General features: G+C 50.3%; 3 protein-coding genes across 7 annotated transcripts; 1 reads left to right on the forward strand and 2 right to left on the reverse strand.

Moving 5' to 3' along the window:
- Positions 1-267: 267 nt before the first annotated feature.
- LOC140077812 (E3 ubiquitin-protein ligase RNF183-like) lies at positions 268-15264 on the forward strand. 5 transcript variants are annotated; one of them, XM_072125324.1, is made up of 4 exons: positions 268-356; positions 3018-3061; positions 13099-13160; positions 14570-15264. In XM_072125324.1, the coding sequence occupies exon 4, from the start codon at positions 14598-14600 to the stop codon at positions 15159-15161; it is 564 nt and encodes a 187-aa protein (XP_071981425.1). In that variant the 5' UTR covers positions 268-356; positions 3018-3061; positions 13099-13160; positions 14570-14597; the 3' UTR covers positions 15162-15264. The 5 variants fall into 5 exon arrangements, with proteins under 5 accessions (XP_071981425.1, XP_071981426.1, XP_071981429.1 ...); XM_072125325.1 differs by lacking the exon at positions 13099-13160; XM_072125328.1 differs by lacking the exons at positions 268-356; positions 3018-3061; positions 13099-13160 and adding an exon at positions 8004-8319.
- LOC140077813 (RING finger protein 223-like) lies at positions 5211-6730 on the reverse strand. The gene is made up of 2 exons (XM_072125329.1): positions 6192-6730; positions 5211-6117 (listed from the first exon to the last, which is right to left on the reverse strand). The coding sequence occupies exon 2, from the start codon at positions 6052-6054 to the stop codon at positions 5500-5502; it is 555 nt and encodes a 184-aa protein (XP_071981430.1). The 5' UTR covers positions 6055-6117; positions 6192-6730; the 3' UTR covers positions 5211-5499.
- Positions 6846-8141, reverse strand: LOC140077810 (RING finger protein 223-like). The gene has a single exon (XM_072125322.1). It carries the CDS (start codon positions 7725-7727, stop codon positions 7146-7148), a length of 582 nt encoding a protein of 193 aa, XP_071981423.1. The 5' UTR covers positions 7728-8141; the 3' UTR covers positions 6846-7145.
- Positions 15265-15601: the final 337 nt, after the last annotated feature.

Genomic DNA, 15601 nt, shown 5'->3' on the forward strand with positions numbered 1-15601 from the left:
AAAATTATGAAATTGTTGTTATGTTATTCCTGGGTAGATCAGGGGATGCACGTAAACTCCGGAACTGTCTTGGGTAAGTGAGAATGCATCCTCGTGGGCGGGCCTGCCATCCTCGTGGGCGGGCCTGCCATCCTCGTGGGCGGGCCTGCCATCCTCGTGGGCGGGCCTGCCATCCTCGTGGGCGGGCCTGCCATCCTCATGGGCTGGGCCACTCATTATTTACTGTATATGCAGGATCCTCCCTGCAGATGGACTGTTGTGAGCAGCGCCAGAATTCCAGGCAGCCGCTGATCTCCCCAGGATCCCATCGGCAGCTTTCAAGACTATTTTTAGATACTGTAAAAGATGTGAAAATGGTAAATTTCATTATCGTTTGGTAGAAGTAAAGAATGATGGAATTGGCTGCATTATTTGCTTTTGGAGGTATACTAAGACCTTTTGAGACCTTTCTGCTGCTTTTTATTTATTTTTTTAAAGATCTCTGCTTACTGTCAGGGAATGGAAACCGGCCCTGAACCACTGCTGCTTGTACAGCTGCACGAGAAATCTTAGAAACACTTTAACAAACCATGTACCGATGTATGCAGCAGGATAGAAAGAGGGTTTGTTTTCACATTCGGCAAGCGGAGATCTTGAAAATGGAGTGGTGTCGATACAAAGTCTATTAGAAATTTGTAGAATTTTATATTGCAGGCGGTCCCCTACTTAAGGACACCCGACTTACAGACGACCCCTAGTTACAGACGGACCCCTCTGCCCACTGTGACCTCTGGTGAAGCTCTCTGGAAGCTTTACTATAGCCCCAGACTGCAATGATCAGCTGTAAGGTGTCTGTAATGAAGCTTTATTGATAATCCTTGGCCCAATTACAGCAAAAATTTGAAACTCCAATTGTCACCATGGCAAAAAATTTTTTGTCTGGAACTACAATTATAAAATATACAGTTTCGATTTACATACAAATTCAACTTAAGAACAAACCTATGGAACCTATCTTGTTCGTAACCCAGGGGCTGAGTATCTGGGAATTGTGGTATCACTGGTGGCATCTGCCAGGGGTTTACCCCCGCCCTACATTAGGGCAGTAGCGGGGATGCCTCCAGCTCTCAGGAGCCAGTGCTGGGAACCCCTCTATAAGAGGTATGTAGTGCCAGGAAGGGCTGCCCTCTGTCTGATTATGGGGTATGATTACATGTAGATGTTACTGTGTGTGGAAAGGATGGTGTCATCTGTAACATGCTGTACAGATTGCAGAATAAACTAGATTATTTGTGGTCTTTGTTATATTTAATCCTGTAAAACTTTACATCTGGACGACCCCAGAGAATCTACGTTATAAGTACATACCACAATGTGATATATCGCGATGGGCGGAGCTTGGCTGGAGCGTGACTGTGTCCATCAGACATCCAGGGCTTTTAGTTCTTTGCTTGCTGTCAGTGAATGGAAGCCTTTCCCTATGTAGCACGTCTGTTGATTCAGTTTGACACCATTTATGAGACGTGTACTGCACTGATACAATGTAACAAATTGCCCCTGTGCTATGTAGTGTTTCATGCTGTGTTACAATGATATGTAGGACATCCTACCTGTAACAATGTTCTAGGTCCTCATTATTTCTATGATCTCTGCTGTCTGGTAGGTGGGGGTCCCCCATTGTCAGTCCCTGTAGGGGACCCCCATCAATCTGACATGAAACCTGTGGGTATAACTTGAATGTTGCAATGGTGGATAGTGGTGGAGGATTCTCCTGGATAGGTCACTCAGCTGTGACCCCAGGCGACCTCCCACTCCCCTTATTACTAATATTCCTAGCATTAGGTATCAGCTGTAGCTTTGTGTTGTAGACGACTCCTGCAGGGGATCTAAGGGTCTTTGCATCTTCCTACCATCCCATTCCCCATAAACTTGGAGCTATTGTACTTATGGGGGCCCCTCTCTGGGTATATGGCATGGGTTTATTTTTTTTTCTGTAGGAATAGTATGGATCTCATGGATACTTATGGGCAGATGCCACTAGTAGGTGCGGAGGTGGCATCCATTTAAACAGATTTTATGGGTACATTTTTGATGGCCTATCCTCAGGGGGAGCCACTAATATAGCCAGCACCAAGCTATCAAAACTATTTGTTTATACAACACCTTCAATGTGTATGCTGGGAGCTGACCCTTCCCTGCTGCCAGAGGGGAGAGGAGGCTGATATAGTCCTTAACCCACCACCAGAAGCTGCCTGAAGAGGCAGGAGACTGGCACTGACCGCAACCCACCCCCAGCAGCTGCCAGATGGGACGGGAGACTAACAATGCCCATAATCCACCCCCAGCAACTGCCACAGGAGACAGGGGACTGACATTGTCCACAACCCACCCCCAGAAGCTGCGAAAGGGGAACTCATTGCTGGTACTGTGTGCCTGCGGTATCAGATCCACCTTGCTATGATGGACTTTACAACATACATAACTTAAAGACATCTACCACCAGGATTGTAAAGCACATGACATACTGGTGTGTGCCCCCTCTGGCAGTGGCAGTAGCTACTCTTCTTTTAGCTTCTTATGCCCTTGTTTTTAAGAAAAAGGGCTTTAAAAATTATGCAAATCATCTATGAAGCCTGGAGCCCCTAAGGCTTATTTGAATAATTTTTTAAAGCCTTTTTTTCTAAAAAAAAAAAACAGGACATACGAAGCTAAAAGAAGAGCATATCCTGCCAGAGGGAGCACACACCAGTATGTCAGTGTGTTGGGTTTACAGTCCTTCATCCTGGTGGTAGATGTCCTTTAATGCACATCAGTAGAACGGGACTGATTGTGTAATATACCTCTTATCCAGCAGAGGGCGACAGACTAGGTGTCTATTTCTGCCATAGCTGCATAATTTTCATATTTTGTCATTACAATAAAGTATTGATAGCTGCATTGTCTCCATGTAAGATGATATCTACTCATTTGCAAAGGAACAGGAAGGGGGGGGGAGATAATCACTTGTTTGATTTTAATGCTTCTGCTTTTGTGTTTAGCTCTAGTTTTTTTCGGCTCATGAATAAACCACAAGAAAGAAGCGGTAAGTGAGATTCATTATATGTGAAGTATAAATTTGTATTATGAGGTTCTGCAGCAGCTGAGGTGTGTATTATGAAGTTATGCACCAGCTGTGTTAGGGGTGATGAGGTTCTGCAGCAGCTGAGACTGTATTATGAAGTCCATTAGCAGAGTACCATTATAATATATGCCTCAGCTTCTGCAGAAGCTCTTTAAAACCCAACGCTGCATAGTATTGAGTGTCACAGCCTTCTCGCAGTGGTTCTGCACCTGTATCGGTTCACCCTGACGCTTCTGTTTAGGTCTTTAGGATAAATTCCATTAGTCCGGCACTTAACCCTTCACCACCAGTCATACAGAACTCCTGTGCACAGCAGTGTTTTGCTACAATGGATCAGTTCATGATTTGCATGAGCTTTGCATGAAGGTGCAGCCTGCCCGCTGTGTGTTTGGCTTCTTCCCCTTCCATTGTGTGTGTGAATGCCCCGCTCCGGCTCGTACAAGCCTCGTCTTGCCCTAATTACCCGCTATTCACTCCACGGGCGCACACCTAGTAACACAAACATGCGGATGTCACCTGTCACATCTGATGATGTCATTAGTCATTGTCCCTTATCAGACTGGATCCTATACATATCTCTGTACTGGGGGCTTATGGGGGTCCAGCATATGTTCTCAGTATGGAGGTGCCAGGCCCACTGTTATTATGGAGGTGACTGGTCCCAGCATGAAATTATCCCTATTCTGGGATTTCCAGGGACCCTAGTGGTCAGAATCTCATTAGGTTTTACACCAAAAATTCTCCCTGTGTTCCGTATGGATTAGCTCATGGCAGTCCAAATCCTAGTTGGGAAACCTGATGTGTAGATTTCGATGGAGGATTTGTTTCAGATTTACCTACGAAAAATTGGCAGCAAGTGACAGTCAGTCAGTGGGACAATAAAGACTGTAATCATACCTCACACTGCTGTGCTCTGTGCTCTCTGCAGCCAGTGTTATGTATTGTCCCTGGAGAGATGTGTAATCCTACCTCACACTGCTGTGCTCTGTGCTCTCTGCAGCCAGTGTTATATATTGCCCCTGGAGAGATGTGTAATGAGACCTCACACTGTTGTGCTCTGTGCTCTGTGCAGCCAATGTTATGTACTTTCCCTGGAGAGATGTGTAATCAGACCTCACAATGCTGTGCCCTGTGCTCTCTGCAGCCAGTGTTATGTATTGTCCCTGGAGAGATGTGTAATCAGACCTCACACTGCTGTGCTCTGTGCCCTCTGCAGCCAGTGTTATGTATTGTCCCTGGAGAGATGTGTAATCAGACCTCACACTGCTGTGCTCTGTGCTCTCTGCAGCCAGTGTTATGTATTGTCCCTGGAGAGATATGTAATCAGACCTCACACTGCTGTGCTCTGTGCTCTCTGCAGCCAGTGTTATGTATTGTCCCTGGAGAGATGTGTAATCAGACCTCACACTGCTGTGCTCTGTGCTCTCTGCAGCCAGTGTTATGTATTGTCCCTGGAGAGATGTGTAATCATACCTCACACTGCTGTGCTCTGTGCTCTCTGCAGTCAGTGTTATGTACGGTCCCTGGAGAGATGTGTAATCATACCTCACACTGCTGTGCTCTGTGCTCTCTGCAGCCAGTGTTATGTATTGTCCCTGGAGAGATGTGTAATCATACCTCACACTGCTGTGCTCTGTGCTCTCTGCAGGCAGTGTAATGTATTGTCCTTGGAGAGATGTGTAATCATACCTCACACTGCTGTGCTCTGTGCTCTCTGCAGGCAGTGTAATGTATTGTCCTTGGAGAGATGTGTAATCATACCTCACACTGCTGTGCTCTGTGCTCTCTGCAGGCAGTGTAATGTATTGTCCTTGGAGAGATGTGTCATAATACCTCTGTGCATGTTGTTAGTAGCAGCAGGACTGTATATATGGATTTATATCCCAGCATTGTAGCTTCTCCAAGTGCACTGGGGCTGTGTCCTCACACTGCTGTGCTCTTTGCTTTCTGCATTGAGCTGCTCTACACCCCCCTCCCCTCTGACTTCTGTTGTGTCTGTTCAGGTAAATGGTTTTCCATTGACTATAGCACCCCCATGATGTCTGTGTGCCCTCTGGGTCAGTCCTGTGACAGAGGTTACTAGGCAGCTGCACATACACATCATTACATAGTTTATTAGCAAAATGTAAAAAATATACTTACAATACAAAACTGGGGAGCGATATCACAATATAGGGGGTCCCCCAATAGATTCCGGTCTGATCTGGGGGTCTCCACCTTCCTGTGTTTGGTGAGTGTCTCGCAGCTCCACAGACTCTGGTTCTATGGGGGGGTCACAGCTCAGGACCCCGACCAATGTGAGCAAGGATGAGCTTACAGTGCACTGGACTTGTATAAAGAACCGGTACCGCTCCTGGGCTTTACCCCCGAGATATTGGAGCAGATGTGACCTCTAGACATCAACGTTTGTTCAGGAATATTGCCAAGAACAGAACGGTGAAGAGGCAGATGCCCAGAGTGAAGATGGTGACCCCGATGCCCCACACGCTGCGGCAGAAGGCCCGGCAACCAGTCTGTTCAATGGAGACGAGCCCCTCCGGACTGGGCCGGTTCTCCCCCCTGTTGGACAACAGATGTAACGTCACCAGAGATCCTTTACCTTCCGATGAGTCGTTCTTCTTCATCCAACACAGTTTGTATCCGTCCACCCAGACGTCTTGAAGAACCTGCATATCCTGTGGAAGCTGGGCCACGACATTGAGGTTGGGTTGTATCTTCGGCACCCCTTCCGGTGGGATCTGAGCCAGGCATCGGCACAGAGGGCAGGGGAATTCTTGGGACTTCTTAAGGAAGAGGCAAAGTCTGGAGAGACACTCCATGCAGAAGGTGTGAGAACACGGAAGAAGTAGCGGCGTCTTGAAGATGTTGTCGTAGGAGACGTAGCAGATGGGACACTCCAGGAGGTTGGGGAGATGGTCCTCAGGATCTTCTGGTGGTGGAGCGGCTGTGGCCATGACATATCGAGGTCTCTGACTTTGGATGGTCCAGGATATGACTGTCTAGGTTGGATCTTTCCCCTGTGGAGACACACAGTCATCTCCTGTCATGGTCTACTAGCATTTAGTAAGGTTTCTGATTTCTGGAATCTCACCTGTCTTGGGCAGAGAGTCTTCTCCATCGCAGCTGCTACATTGTCCCCATCCTGTGGGTCTTCTTTCTCACGTGAAGCCTGGATATTGCTCAGCAGCTATCTCAATATGTACGTAGCTGCCTTCCCTCGCTTGGTAACCAACAATCGGCCTCGGGTTTCATCCAGACATGAGCCAAGGCTGATTCTTGGGTCGCACGTCCTTCCCTCATCACATAGCAACACAAACAATTGGGGAAGGGAACAATGCGGAGACGGCGGAGGAAACCATCAAACACTGGTCAGACACATTCCCTGACTGGAGAGACAGGACGGACGGTTACTTATTACAGGCTTATCGCTGCCCAGGAGATGTTCAGGTCCTGGATTTGTGTATTCTGCACCTGCAGATCTGCTGTAAATCACCCAGAGGTCGGCAATCGTTCACATTGACCACAATGGGGCTGACGTTTTAAAGGGATAGTCCTAGATAAGGAAAGCAAACTATGGCGCCAAGTCTTTCTACAGGTCATGTGTGGTCTTGCAACACCGGCTAATAAAACCGAGCTGCAGTACCAGTTATAACCAATGGCTAAAGGGTGGCGCTATGTCTAGAAGAGAGCATCATTGTACCTGAGATGAGAGGATCCCTCAGGCGGCGGTGGAATGAAGTTAGACTTTGAGTTCGTCACCAGCCAATAGGCAACACTTTATTTGGATTTTTCTGTGAATTTGCCACACACTTAGAGGTCTTGTGATTGATAACGTTACATTGTACATCATTAGCCATACAGTATCAGTACAAGTAAGACATTGCAGACTACTACAACCCACGTGATGTGTAGGGTGATAGCAGATGTCATGGATGATGGGTCAATGCTGGTTCTTTGGAGAATGTCTCTAATAGGTAGATGATGGGACTCTGACATCTTGGGTTCTCAGAAGAAGGTTGTTTGGCCATCTCAGGTCCGCACCAAGTCAAAGTCTCAGGTATGTTGGGAAAAACACCATGAAGAACAACAAGATGACGCAGCAGATGAAGACCCACAAGATGCAGCCGTAGTTGCGCAGCATTAAGTTGCACCGATGATAATGAGGTTGTCGTGGAACCATGACCAGATCTCTGCCCTGTGAGATGTGTGGTTGGGTTGGGCTTAGGAGGTAGACAGTGATGACCATGTTGTCCTCCTGCCCTGGGGGGAAGTGGGATAAGGTGTTTGGCGTGCTTGTGACATAGTTGTGGCCATAGCCCTTCTTCCAGCAGAGCTTTGACCCTTCCATCCAAACCTTCTGGAGCTCACCCATCCATGGTGGGAAGCAGGAGACAATGTTCATATTGGGGGGTAGCTGAGGGATGCCCCCTGGTGGGATGGTGACCACAGCCCGGCACATAGGGCAGCAGAACGTTTCCAGCTCCTTCTGGAAGACACAAAGCTTAGACAGACACTCCATGCAGAAGGTGTGGGAGCACGGCAGGAGCAGGGGGGTCTTAAAGACATTGTCATAAGTTGCAAAGCAAATTGGGCACTCGGGCACCGAATACTCCTGCTCCATGTCCATCGCCCCTGGAGCTTCTCTACAGTCACCTTCAGAAGAGAGGGTTAATAGGACAAGTCTTTACACAACCAAGTGTCTGTAACATTGAAGACCAGAGCTGAAGGTTCTCATAGGTGGTCCTTCAAGTCCTCCTCAGGTTCTGAAGAAGCTACTCACAGGTGGTCCTTCATGTCCTCCTCAGGTTCTGAAGAAGCTACTCACAGGTGGTCCTCAGCTCCTGATGAAGGTTCTCAGTGGTGGTCCTCCATGTCCTCCTCACTGGTGGTGGAGCAGCCCCGGAGGCTTTGGATACCTCAATTACAGGCTTGTCAGGTCTGTGTTCACACCGTGCCTAGTAACAATATTTACTCACTGTGTTGGCGTGTCTTCATACAGCGACACAGGATCACGTTACTCGGGGACAATGACACCGCACATCGTATTCACTGCCGCAAAAGATCTCATTATCTACCGGCTCCGCTGCCTCCAGGAGATGTCATTTACATTGAAACGGCCCCATGCAAATGTCACCTGGATGTCGCAGGGGGTGCATGTACCAGCCCCAGCCGCAGGGGTATGGAGGGGCCTCACCTGCCAGACTGCTCCGAACAAGGAGGTGAGTATTAGTTATCAGCCCAGTGGTCCGGAAGTCATAAACCAGAACCAAACAGTACGAAATGATTACACTTTCATTGGAAACTGGATCTGTGTTAGTGAATAAGTTTTCCTGTATTGGGAAAATATGTCCTCTTCCTTCCAGCGACACTGCCACCCCTTATCCATGGGCTGTGTCTGGTACTGCAGCTCAGTGCAAAACATGACCCATGCATAGGAGTGCTGCTGATTTTGGAAGAATGTGGACATTGGGGCAGATTTACTTACCCGGTCCTGTCGCGATCCAGCAGCGCGTTCTCTGCGGTGGATTCGGGTCTTCCGGCGAGTCACTAAGGCAGTTCCTCCGACGTCCACCAGGTGTCGCTGCTGCGCTGAAGTTCATCGGAATGCACTGATCTACACCAAGTCAGACCGAGTGAAGGTAAGCGCGAGTCCAGCGACACTTTTTTTTAAAAAATGCGGCGGTTTCTCCGACTCCGCCGGGTTTTCGTTCGGCCACGCCCCACGATTTCCGTTGCGTGCATGCCGGCGCCGATGTGCCACAATCTGATTGCGTGCGCCAAAAACCCGGGGCAATTCAGGGAAATAGGCGCAAAACTGAAAAATTCGGGTGTCAGCATGTCCCCGTCCTATCCCCCCAAGTGTCAGCGTGTCCCCGTCCTATCCCCCCAAGTGTCGGCGTGTCCCTGTCCTGTCCCCCCAAGTGTCGGCGTGTCCCTGTCCTGTCTCCCCAAGTGTCAGCGTGTCCCTGTCCTGCCCCCCCCCAGGTGTCAGCGTGTCCCTGTCCTGTCCCCCCCCCAAGTGTCAGCGTGTCCCTGTCCTGTCCCCCCCCCAAGTGTCAGCGTGTCCCTGTCCTGTCCCCCCCCAAGTGTCAGCGTGTCCCTGTCCTGTCCCCCCCCCAAGTGTCAGCGTGTCCCTGTCCTGTCCCCCCCCCAAGTGTCAGCGTGTCCCTGTCCTGTCCCCCCAAGTGTCAGCGTGTCCCTGTCCTGTCCCCCAAGTGTCAGCGTGTCCTTGTCCTGTCCCCCAAGTGTCAGCGTGTCCCTGTCCTGTCCCCCCCAAGTGTCAGCGTGTCCCTGTCCTGTCCCCCAAGTGTCAGCGTGTCCCTGTCCTGTCCCCCAAGTGTCAGCGTGTCCCTGTCCTGTCCCCCCAAGTGTCAGCGTGTCCCTGTCCTGTCCCCCCAAGTGTCAGCGTGTCCCTGTCCTGTCCCCCCAAGTGTCAGCGTGTCCCTGTCCTGTCCCCCCAAGTGTCAGCGTGTCCCTGTCCTGTCCCCCAAGTGTCAGCGTGTCCCTGTCCTGTCCCCCAAGTGTCAGCGTGTCCCTGTCCTGTCCCCCCCCCAAGTGTCAGCGTGTCCCTGTCCTGTCCCCCCCCCCCAAGTGTCAGCGTGTCCCTGTCCTGTCCCCCCCCAAGTGTCAGCGTGTCCCTGTCCTGTCCCCCCCCAAGTGTCAGCGTGTCCCTGTCCTGTCCCCCCCCAAGTGTCAGCGTGTCCCTGTCCTGTCCCCGCCAGGTGTCGGCGTTTCCCTGTCCTGTCCCCCAGGTGTCGGCGTGTCCCTGTCCTGTCCCCCCAAGTGTCAGCGTGTCCCTGTCCTGTCCCCCCCCAAGTGTCAGCGTGTCCCTGTCCTGTCCCCCCCCAAGTGTCAGCGTGTCCCTGTCCTGTCCCCCCCAGGTGTCGGCGTGTCCCTGTCCTGTCCCCCAGGTGTCGGCATGTCCCTGTCCTGTCCCCCAGGTGTCGGCATGTCCCTGTCCTGTCCCCCAGGTGTCGGCGTGTCCCTGTCCTGTCCCCCAGGTGTCGGCGTGTCCCTGTCCTGTCCCCCAAGTGTCGGCGTGTCCCTGTCCTGTCCCCCAAGTGTCAGCGTGTCCCTGTCCTGTCCCCCCAAGTGTCAGCGTGTCCCTGTCCTGTCCCCCCAAGTGTCAGCGTGTCCCTGTCCTGTCCCCCCAAGTGTCGGCGTGTCCCTGTCCTGTCCCCCCAAGTGTCGGCGTGTCCCTGTCCTGTCCCCCCAAGTGTCGGCGTGTCCCTGTCCTGTCCCCCCTCTGAGTTGCTGTGTCAGTTGTCACTACTGTACATCTCGCCTCCAGAGACATCTCTATGCTTCAGGGGTGTCACTTGGAGAGGCAGGTCCCAATAGCAGACGTCACATATTACACTCATATACACACAATTCTATACATAAACATACAGTATATATACCCCATACACCATATACATGTCACATATACACAGACATATAGAGCCATATACAGACGTACAGCATATAAAAATCCTCCATTCTTCAGTGTCAGGTCGCATGATGGGGCCCCCTGACACTGCGGGCCCCATAGTGGCTGCTACCACTGTAGTTACGCCCCTGCTATGATTAGTGTTAGATATCAGACTCTGACCCTGTTCTTGGTTTATGGCTGCAGTGCAGTGCAGACCAGCAGGTGGAGGCAGAGGAGCGACGTGTTCTCCAGGTCTCCTCACTGTGTCACCTGGATGAGTGCTAATGTATCCACATGACTGTATCACACAGGAGAGGATTAGATACACAGCTCAGCAGACAGTATCACACAGTGTATGATTAGATACACAGCTCAGCAGAAAGTATCACACAGGATAGGATTAGATACACATCTCAGCAGTCAGTATCACACAGGATAGGATTAGATACACAGCTCAGCAGTCAGTATCACACAGGATAGGATTAGATACACAGCTCAGCAGGCAGTATCACACAGGATAGGATTAGATACATGGCCCTGCAGACAGTATCACACAGGATAGGATTAGATACACAGCTCAGCAGACAGTATCACACAGGATGGGTTTAGATACACAGCTCAGCAGACAGTATCACACAGGATAGGATTAGATACAAAGCTCAGCAGCCAGTATCACACAGGATAGGATTAGATACACAGCTCAGCAGGCAGTATCACACAGGATAGGATTAGATACACAGCTCAGCAGTCAGTATCACACAGGATAGGATTAGATACATGGCCCTGCAGACAGTATCACACAGGATAGGATTAGATACACAGCTCAGCAGGCAGTATCACACAGGGTAGGATTAGATACACAGCTCAGCAGAAAGTATCACACAGGATAGGATTAGATACACATCTCAGCAGTCAGTATCACACAGGATAGGATTAGATACACAGCTCAGCAGTCAGTATCACACAGGATAGGATTATATACACAGCTCAGCAGGCAGTATCACACAGGATAGGATTAGATACACAGCTTAGCGGTCAGTATCACACAGGATAGGATTAGATACACAGCTCAGCAGACAGTATCACACAGGATAGGATTAGATACACAGCTCAGCAGGCAGTATCACACAGGGTAGGATTAGATACACAGCTCAGCAGAAAGTATCACACAGGATAGGATTAGATACACATCTCAGCAGTCAGTATCACACAGGATAGGATTAGATACACAGCTCAGCAGTCAGTATCACACAGGATAGGATTAGATACACAGCTCAGCAGTCAGTATCACACAGGATAGGATTAGATACACAGCTCAGCAGTCAGTATCACACAGGATAGGATTAGATACACAGCTCAGCAGACTGTATCACACAGGAGAGGATTAGATACACAGCTCAGCAGACAGTATCAAACAGGATAGGATTAGATACACAGCTCAGCAGGAAGTATCACACAGGATAGGATTAGATACACAGCTTAGCGGTCAGTATCACACAGGATAGGATTAGATACACAGCTCAGCAGACAGTATCACACAGGATAGGATTAGATACACAGCTCAGCAGTCAGTATCACACAGGATAGGATTAGATACACAGCTCAGCAGACCGTATCACACAGGATAGGATTAGATACACAGCTCAGCAGGCAGTATCACACAGGATAGGATTATATACACAGCTCAGCAGACAGTATCACACACAGGATAGGATTAGATACACAGCTCAGCAGGCAGTATCACACAGGATAGGATTAGCTACATAGCTCAGCAGGCAGTATCACACAGGATAGGATTAGATACACAGCGCAGCAGACAGTATCACACATGATGGGATTAGATACACAGCTCAGCAGTCAGTATCACACAGGATAGGATTAGATACACAGCTCAGCAGTCAGTATCACACGAAAGGATTAGATACACAGCTCAGCAGCAGACAGTATTACACATGATGGGATTAGATACACAGCTCAGCAGCCAGTATCACATATAATGGGATTAGATACACAGCTCAGCAGACAGTATCACACAGGATAGGATTAGATACACAGCTCAGCAGTCAGTATCACACAGGATAGGATTAGATACACAGCTCAGCAGACAGTATCACACAGGATAGGATTAGATACACAGCTCAGCAGTCAGTATCACACAGGATAGGATTAGATACACAGCTCAGCAGACAGTATCACACAGGATAGGATTAGATATCCCGCTATGTAGACAGTATCACACAGGATAGGATTAGATACACAGCTCAGCAGTCAGTATCACAGGATTAGATATATGACAGTATCACAGGATTATATACCTGCCAGTTAGTATCAGGATTAGATACAGGGCAGTGCGTATGACAGGATTAGATACCCGGCAGTGAGTATCACAGGATTAGATATGACAGGATCAGGTCCCCTGTGCACCTGGGTGTGTGTCCCCTCCTCCTGTTGTGTCCTCTCCTCCCTCACCTGTGCGGTGTCAGACGCTCTCTCTCCTCTTGTCTGTGTGTCTCGTGGCCTCGGTGACTCTCTATTTAACCCTTTGCCTGCCTCGGTGTCCCCCCCTCTCTCTACAATATTACAGGTCTCAGGTGCATCATGTGGCCCCCAGGTGGGAGCCTGCAGGTATGACTCCCGCGCTGCCTGGTAAGTGCATGGGGATGATGGGGGTTGTGTATTGTGGATGATGGGGGTCATGTAATGTAGAGAATGAGAATTGTGTAATAGAGATGATGGGGGTTATTGCTGGTCTGTTCGCCCCATGTGCAGGACAGGAGAACTGTTTCTGTATCGTGTCTATTGCTCTCTGTTATCAGCCCATCCACACATGAGAGAAGTTTAGTGTTTTTCAGTTGTTGGTCTGCAGTTGTCTCTGGGGGTCTCTAGTGCGGGACCCTCATCCATCCCCAGCAGTTATTAGCAGGCGGTGCCATATGCTGCGCAGCATCCTCCATCCGGCACAATCCTGCGGTGACTCGGGGAGTAGAATAGAGGATTGTGTGCACCCGGAAGTCCCCGGCACAATGTTTACCTTCTCCCCAGGACTGGGAGAGATCCTACTGCCCCGGGGCTCAGATCCGGAATCACAGGGCGGAGCGGGATGGGGGTGAGAACTGTGCTGTGTGCGCCATTGTCCCCTTCCCCCAAAACCAAACTCATTGTCCCCCAAGTGCCACCACATAGTTGTCTCATTGTCCCCCACATGGTGCCACATGGTTGTCTCATTGTCCCCCAAGTGCCGCCACATGGTTGTCTCATTGTCCCCCAAGTGCCGCCACATGGTTGTCTCACTGTCCCCCACATGGTGTCACCACATGGTTGTCTCACTGTCCCCCACATGGTGCCAGCTCATACTTGTCTTATTCTTCCCCCATATGGTGCCACCTCATAGTTGTCTCACTGTCCCCCACATGGTGTCACCACATGGTTGTCTCACTGTCCCCCACATGGTGCCAGTTCATACTTGTCTTATTCTTCCCCCATATGGTGCCACCTCATAGTTGTCTCACTGTCCCCCACATGGTGTCACCACATGGTTGTCTCACTGTCCCCCACATGGTGCCAGCTCATACTTGTCTTATTCTTCCCCCATATGGTGCCACCACATAGTTGTCTCATTGTGCCGCCTCATAGTTGTCCCATTGTCTACCCCACCCCCACCCTGGTGCCACCTTGTTGCTTTCCTGTTCCCCTAATAGCAGGATGTTGTCTGCATCGTGTCCCTCCATGAATGGTGGAGCAGTTCTGCCCCCCTGGTGGTAGCGGGTGCCACTGATCTGTATGACGTCCCTGGGGTTCCCCTCGTAGTTGTGGGGTGCTGCCCTGCACAGTATAGTCGCTCACTATCTCTAGAACGTGTCGCTGTTTACATTGCGTCCGTGCATTTCCTGAGCAGATGGACGCAGCGAGTGACCGCAGGGCGATGGGGACAAAGTTCTGTGGACACAGAGATACACGGGCGAGCCCCCGCCGAGGGCAAAGTTCATGGTAATATTTGGGGTTGTGCGGAGAGCGTGGGTGACGTCTCTTCTCATTTGTTTGCTCTTCCCCTCCAGGCACCGCAGACTCTATAACTCTCCATAGATGATTATCATGGCCGACGCTTCCAAAGTCGACCCGGAATACGAGTGTCCCGTGTGCTGGAATCCGTATAACAACACGTTCCGCACCCCTAAGCTCCTGAGCTGCCACCACACCTTCTGCATGGAGTGCCTGGCGCGCCTGAGCTTCACCACCCAGATCAGGAACCGCCTGCACTGCCCGCTGTGCCGCCATACCACCATGCTACTCCTGGACCAGCTCATCACCGACCTCCCCACCAACACCGCCATCCTCAGCCAACTCAAGCTGGAGCCAGAGAAGCACGGACTGCCCACCAGAGACCCCCGGAGACTCAACTTCTTCCACCGACCCCCCTCCGTCTATACACTCAATGTGGGGCAGGACACGGGGTCCCTGTACGGCACCCAACAAACTCAGGTCCAGACACCCCCGGCCACCATTCCCTCCGACGACTCCTCCTGGCAGTGCCTGCGCAACCCCCAGTTCCGGATGTTCTCCTACATGATGATGACCATGCTGGTGGTCAGTATGCTCCTCATCTTCTCCATTTTCTGGACTCGCAAGTTACTGTGGGGACCAGGGTGACCCCTAAAAAGCAGCCGGGACCACAGACCCATATACCTTGTAAATATCATTCTCCAGATTCTCCATTACTTCAGTGTTCTTAATAAACCTTGTGCAGTATGAAGGGGTTTGTCCTGTTGTCACAGTCACTGTGACCCAACTTTCCTAAGATTCTGACAAACGTAATGCTACAGCTCGGCTCAGAGCTCGTGTTCTGACATCTTGGTGGCATCACATGACATGATCGGCATTACTAGTCAGATTACTGATGCCTTCATGGCCGCTTACTTGTAGCTACAGCGCCTCATGTGTCTATAGGTTGTGTCTGGTACTGCACTTCTGCTGCTCTGGAGTAATTAGGGAGGAGCTGTAATACCACACATGACCAGAGGACGGATGTGGCGCTGTTTCTGGAAGCAGAGAGTTGTGCGTTTCTTATTCTGTAACACATTAGACATTTA

The sequence above is a fragment of the Engystomops pustulosus genome, chromosome 9, assembly GCF_040894005.1.
Source record: "Engystomops pustulosus chromosome 9, aEngPut4.maternal, whole genome shotgun sequence".
NCBI classification, from domain to species: domain Eukaryota; kingdom Metazoa; phylum Chordata; class Amphibia; order Anura; family Leptodactylidae; genus Engystomops; species Engystomops pustulosus.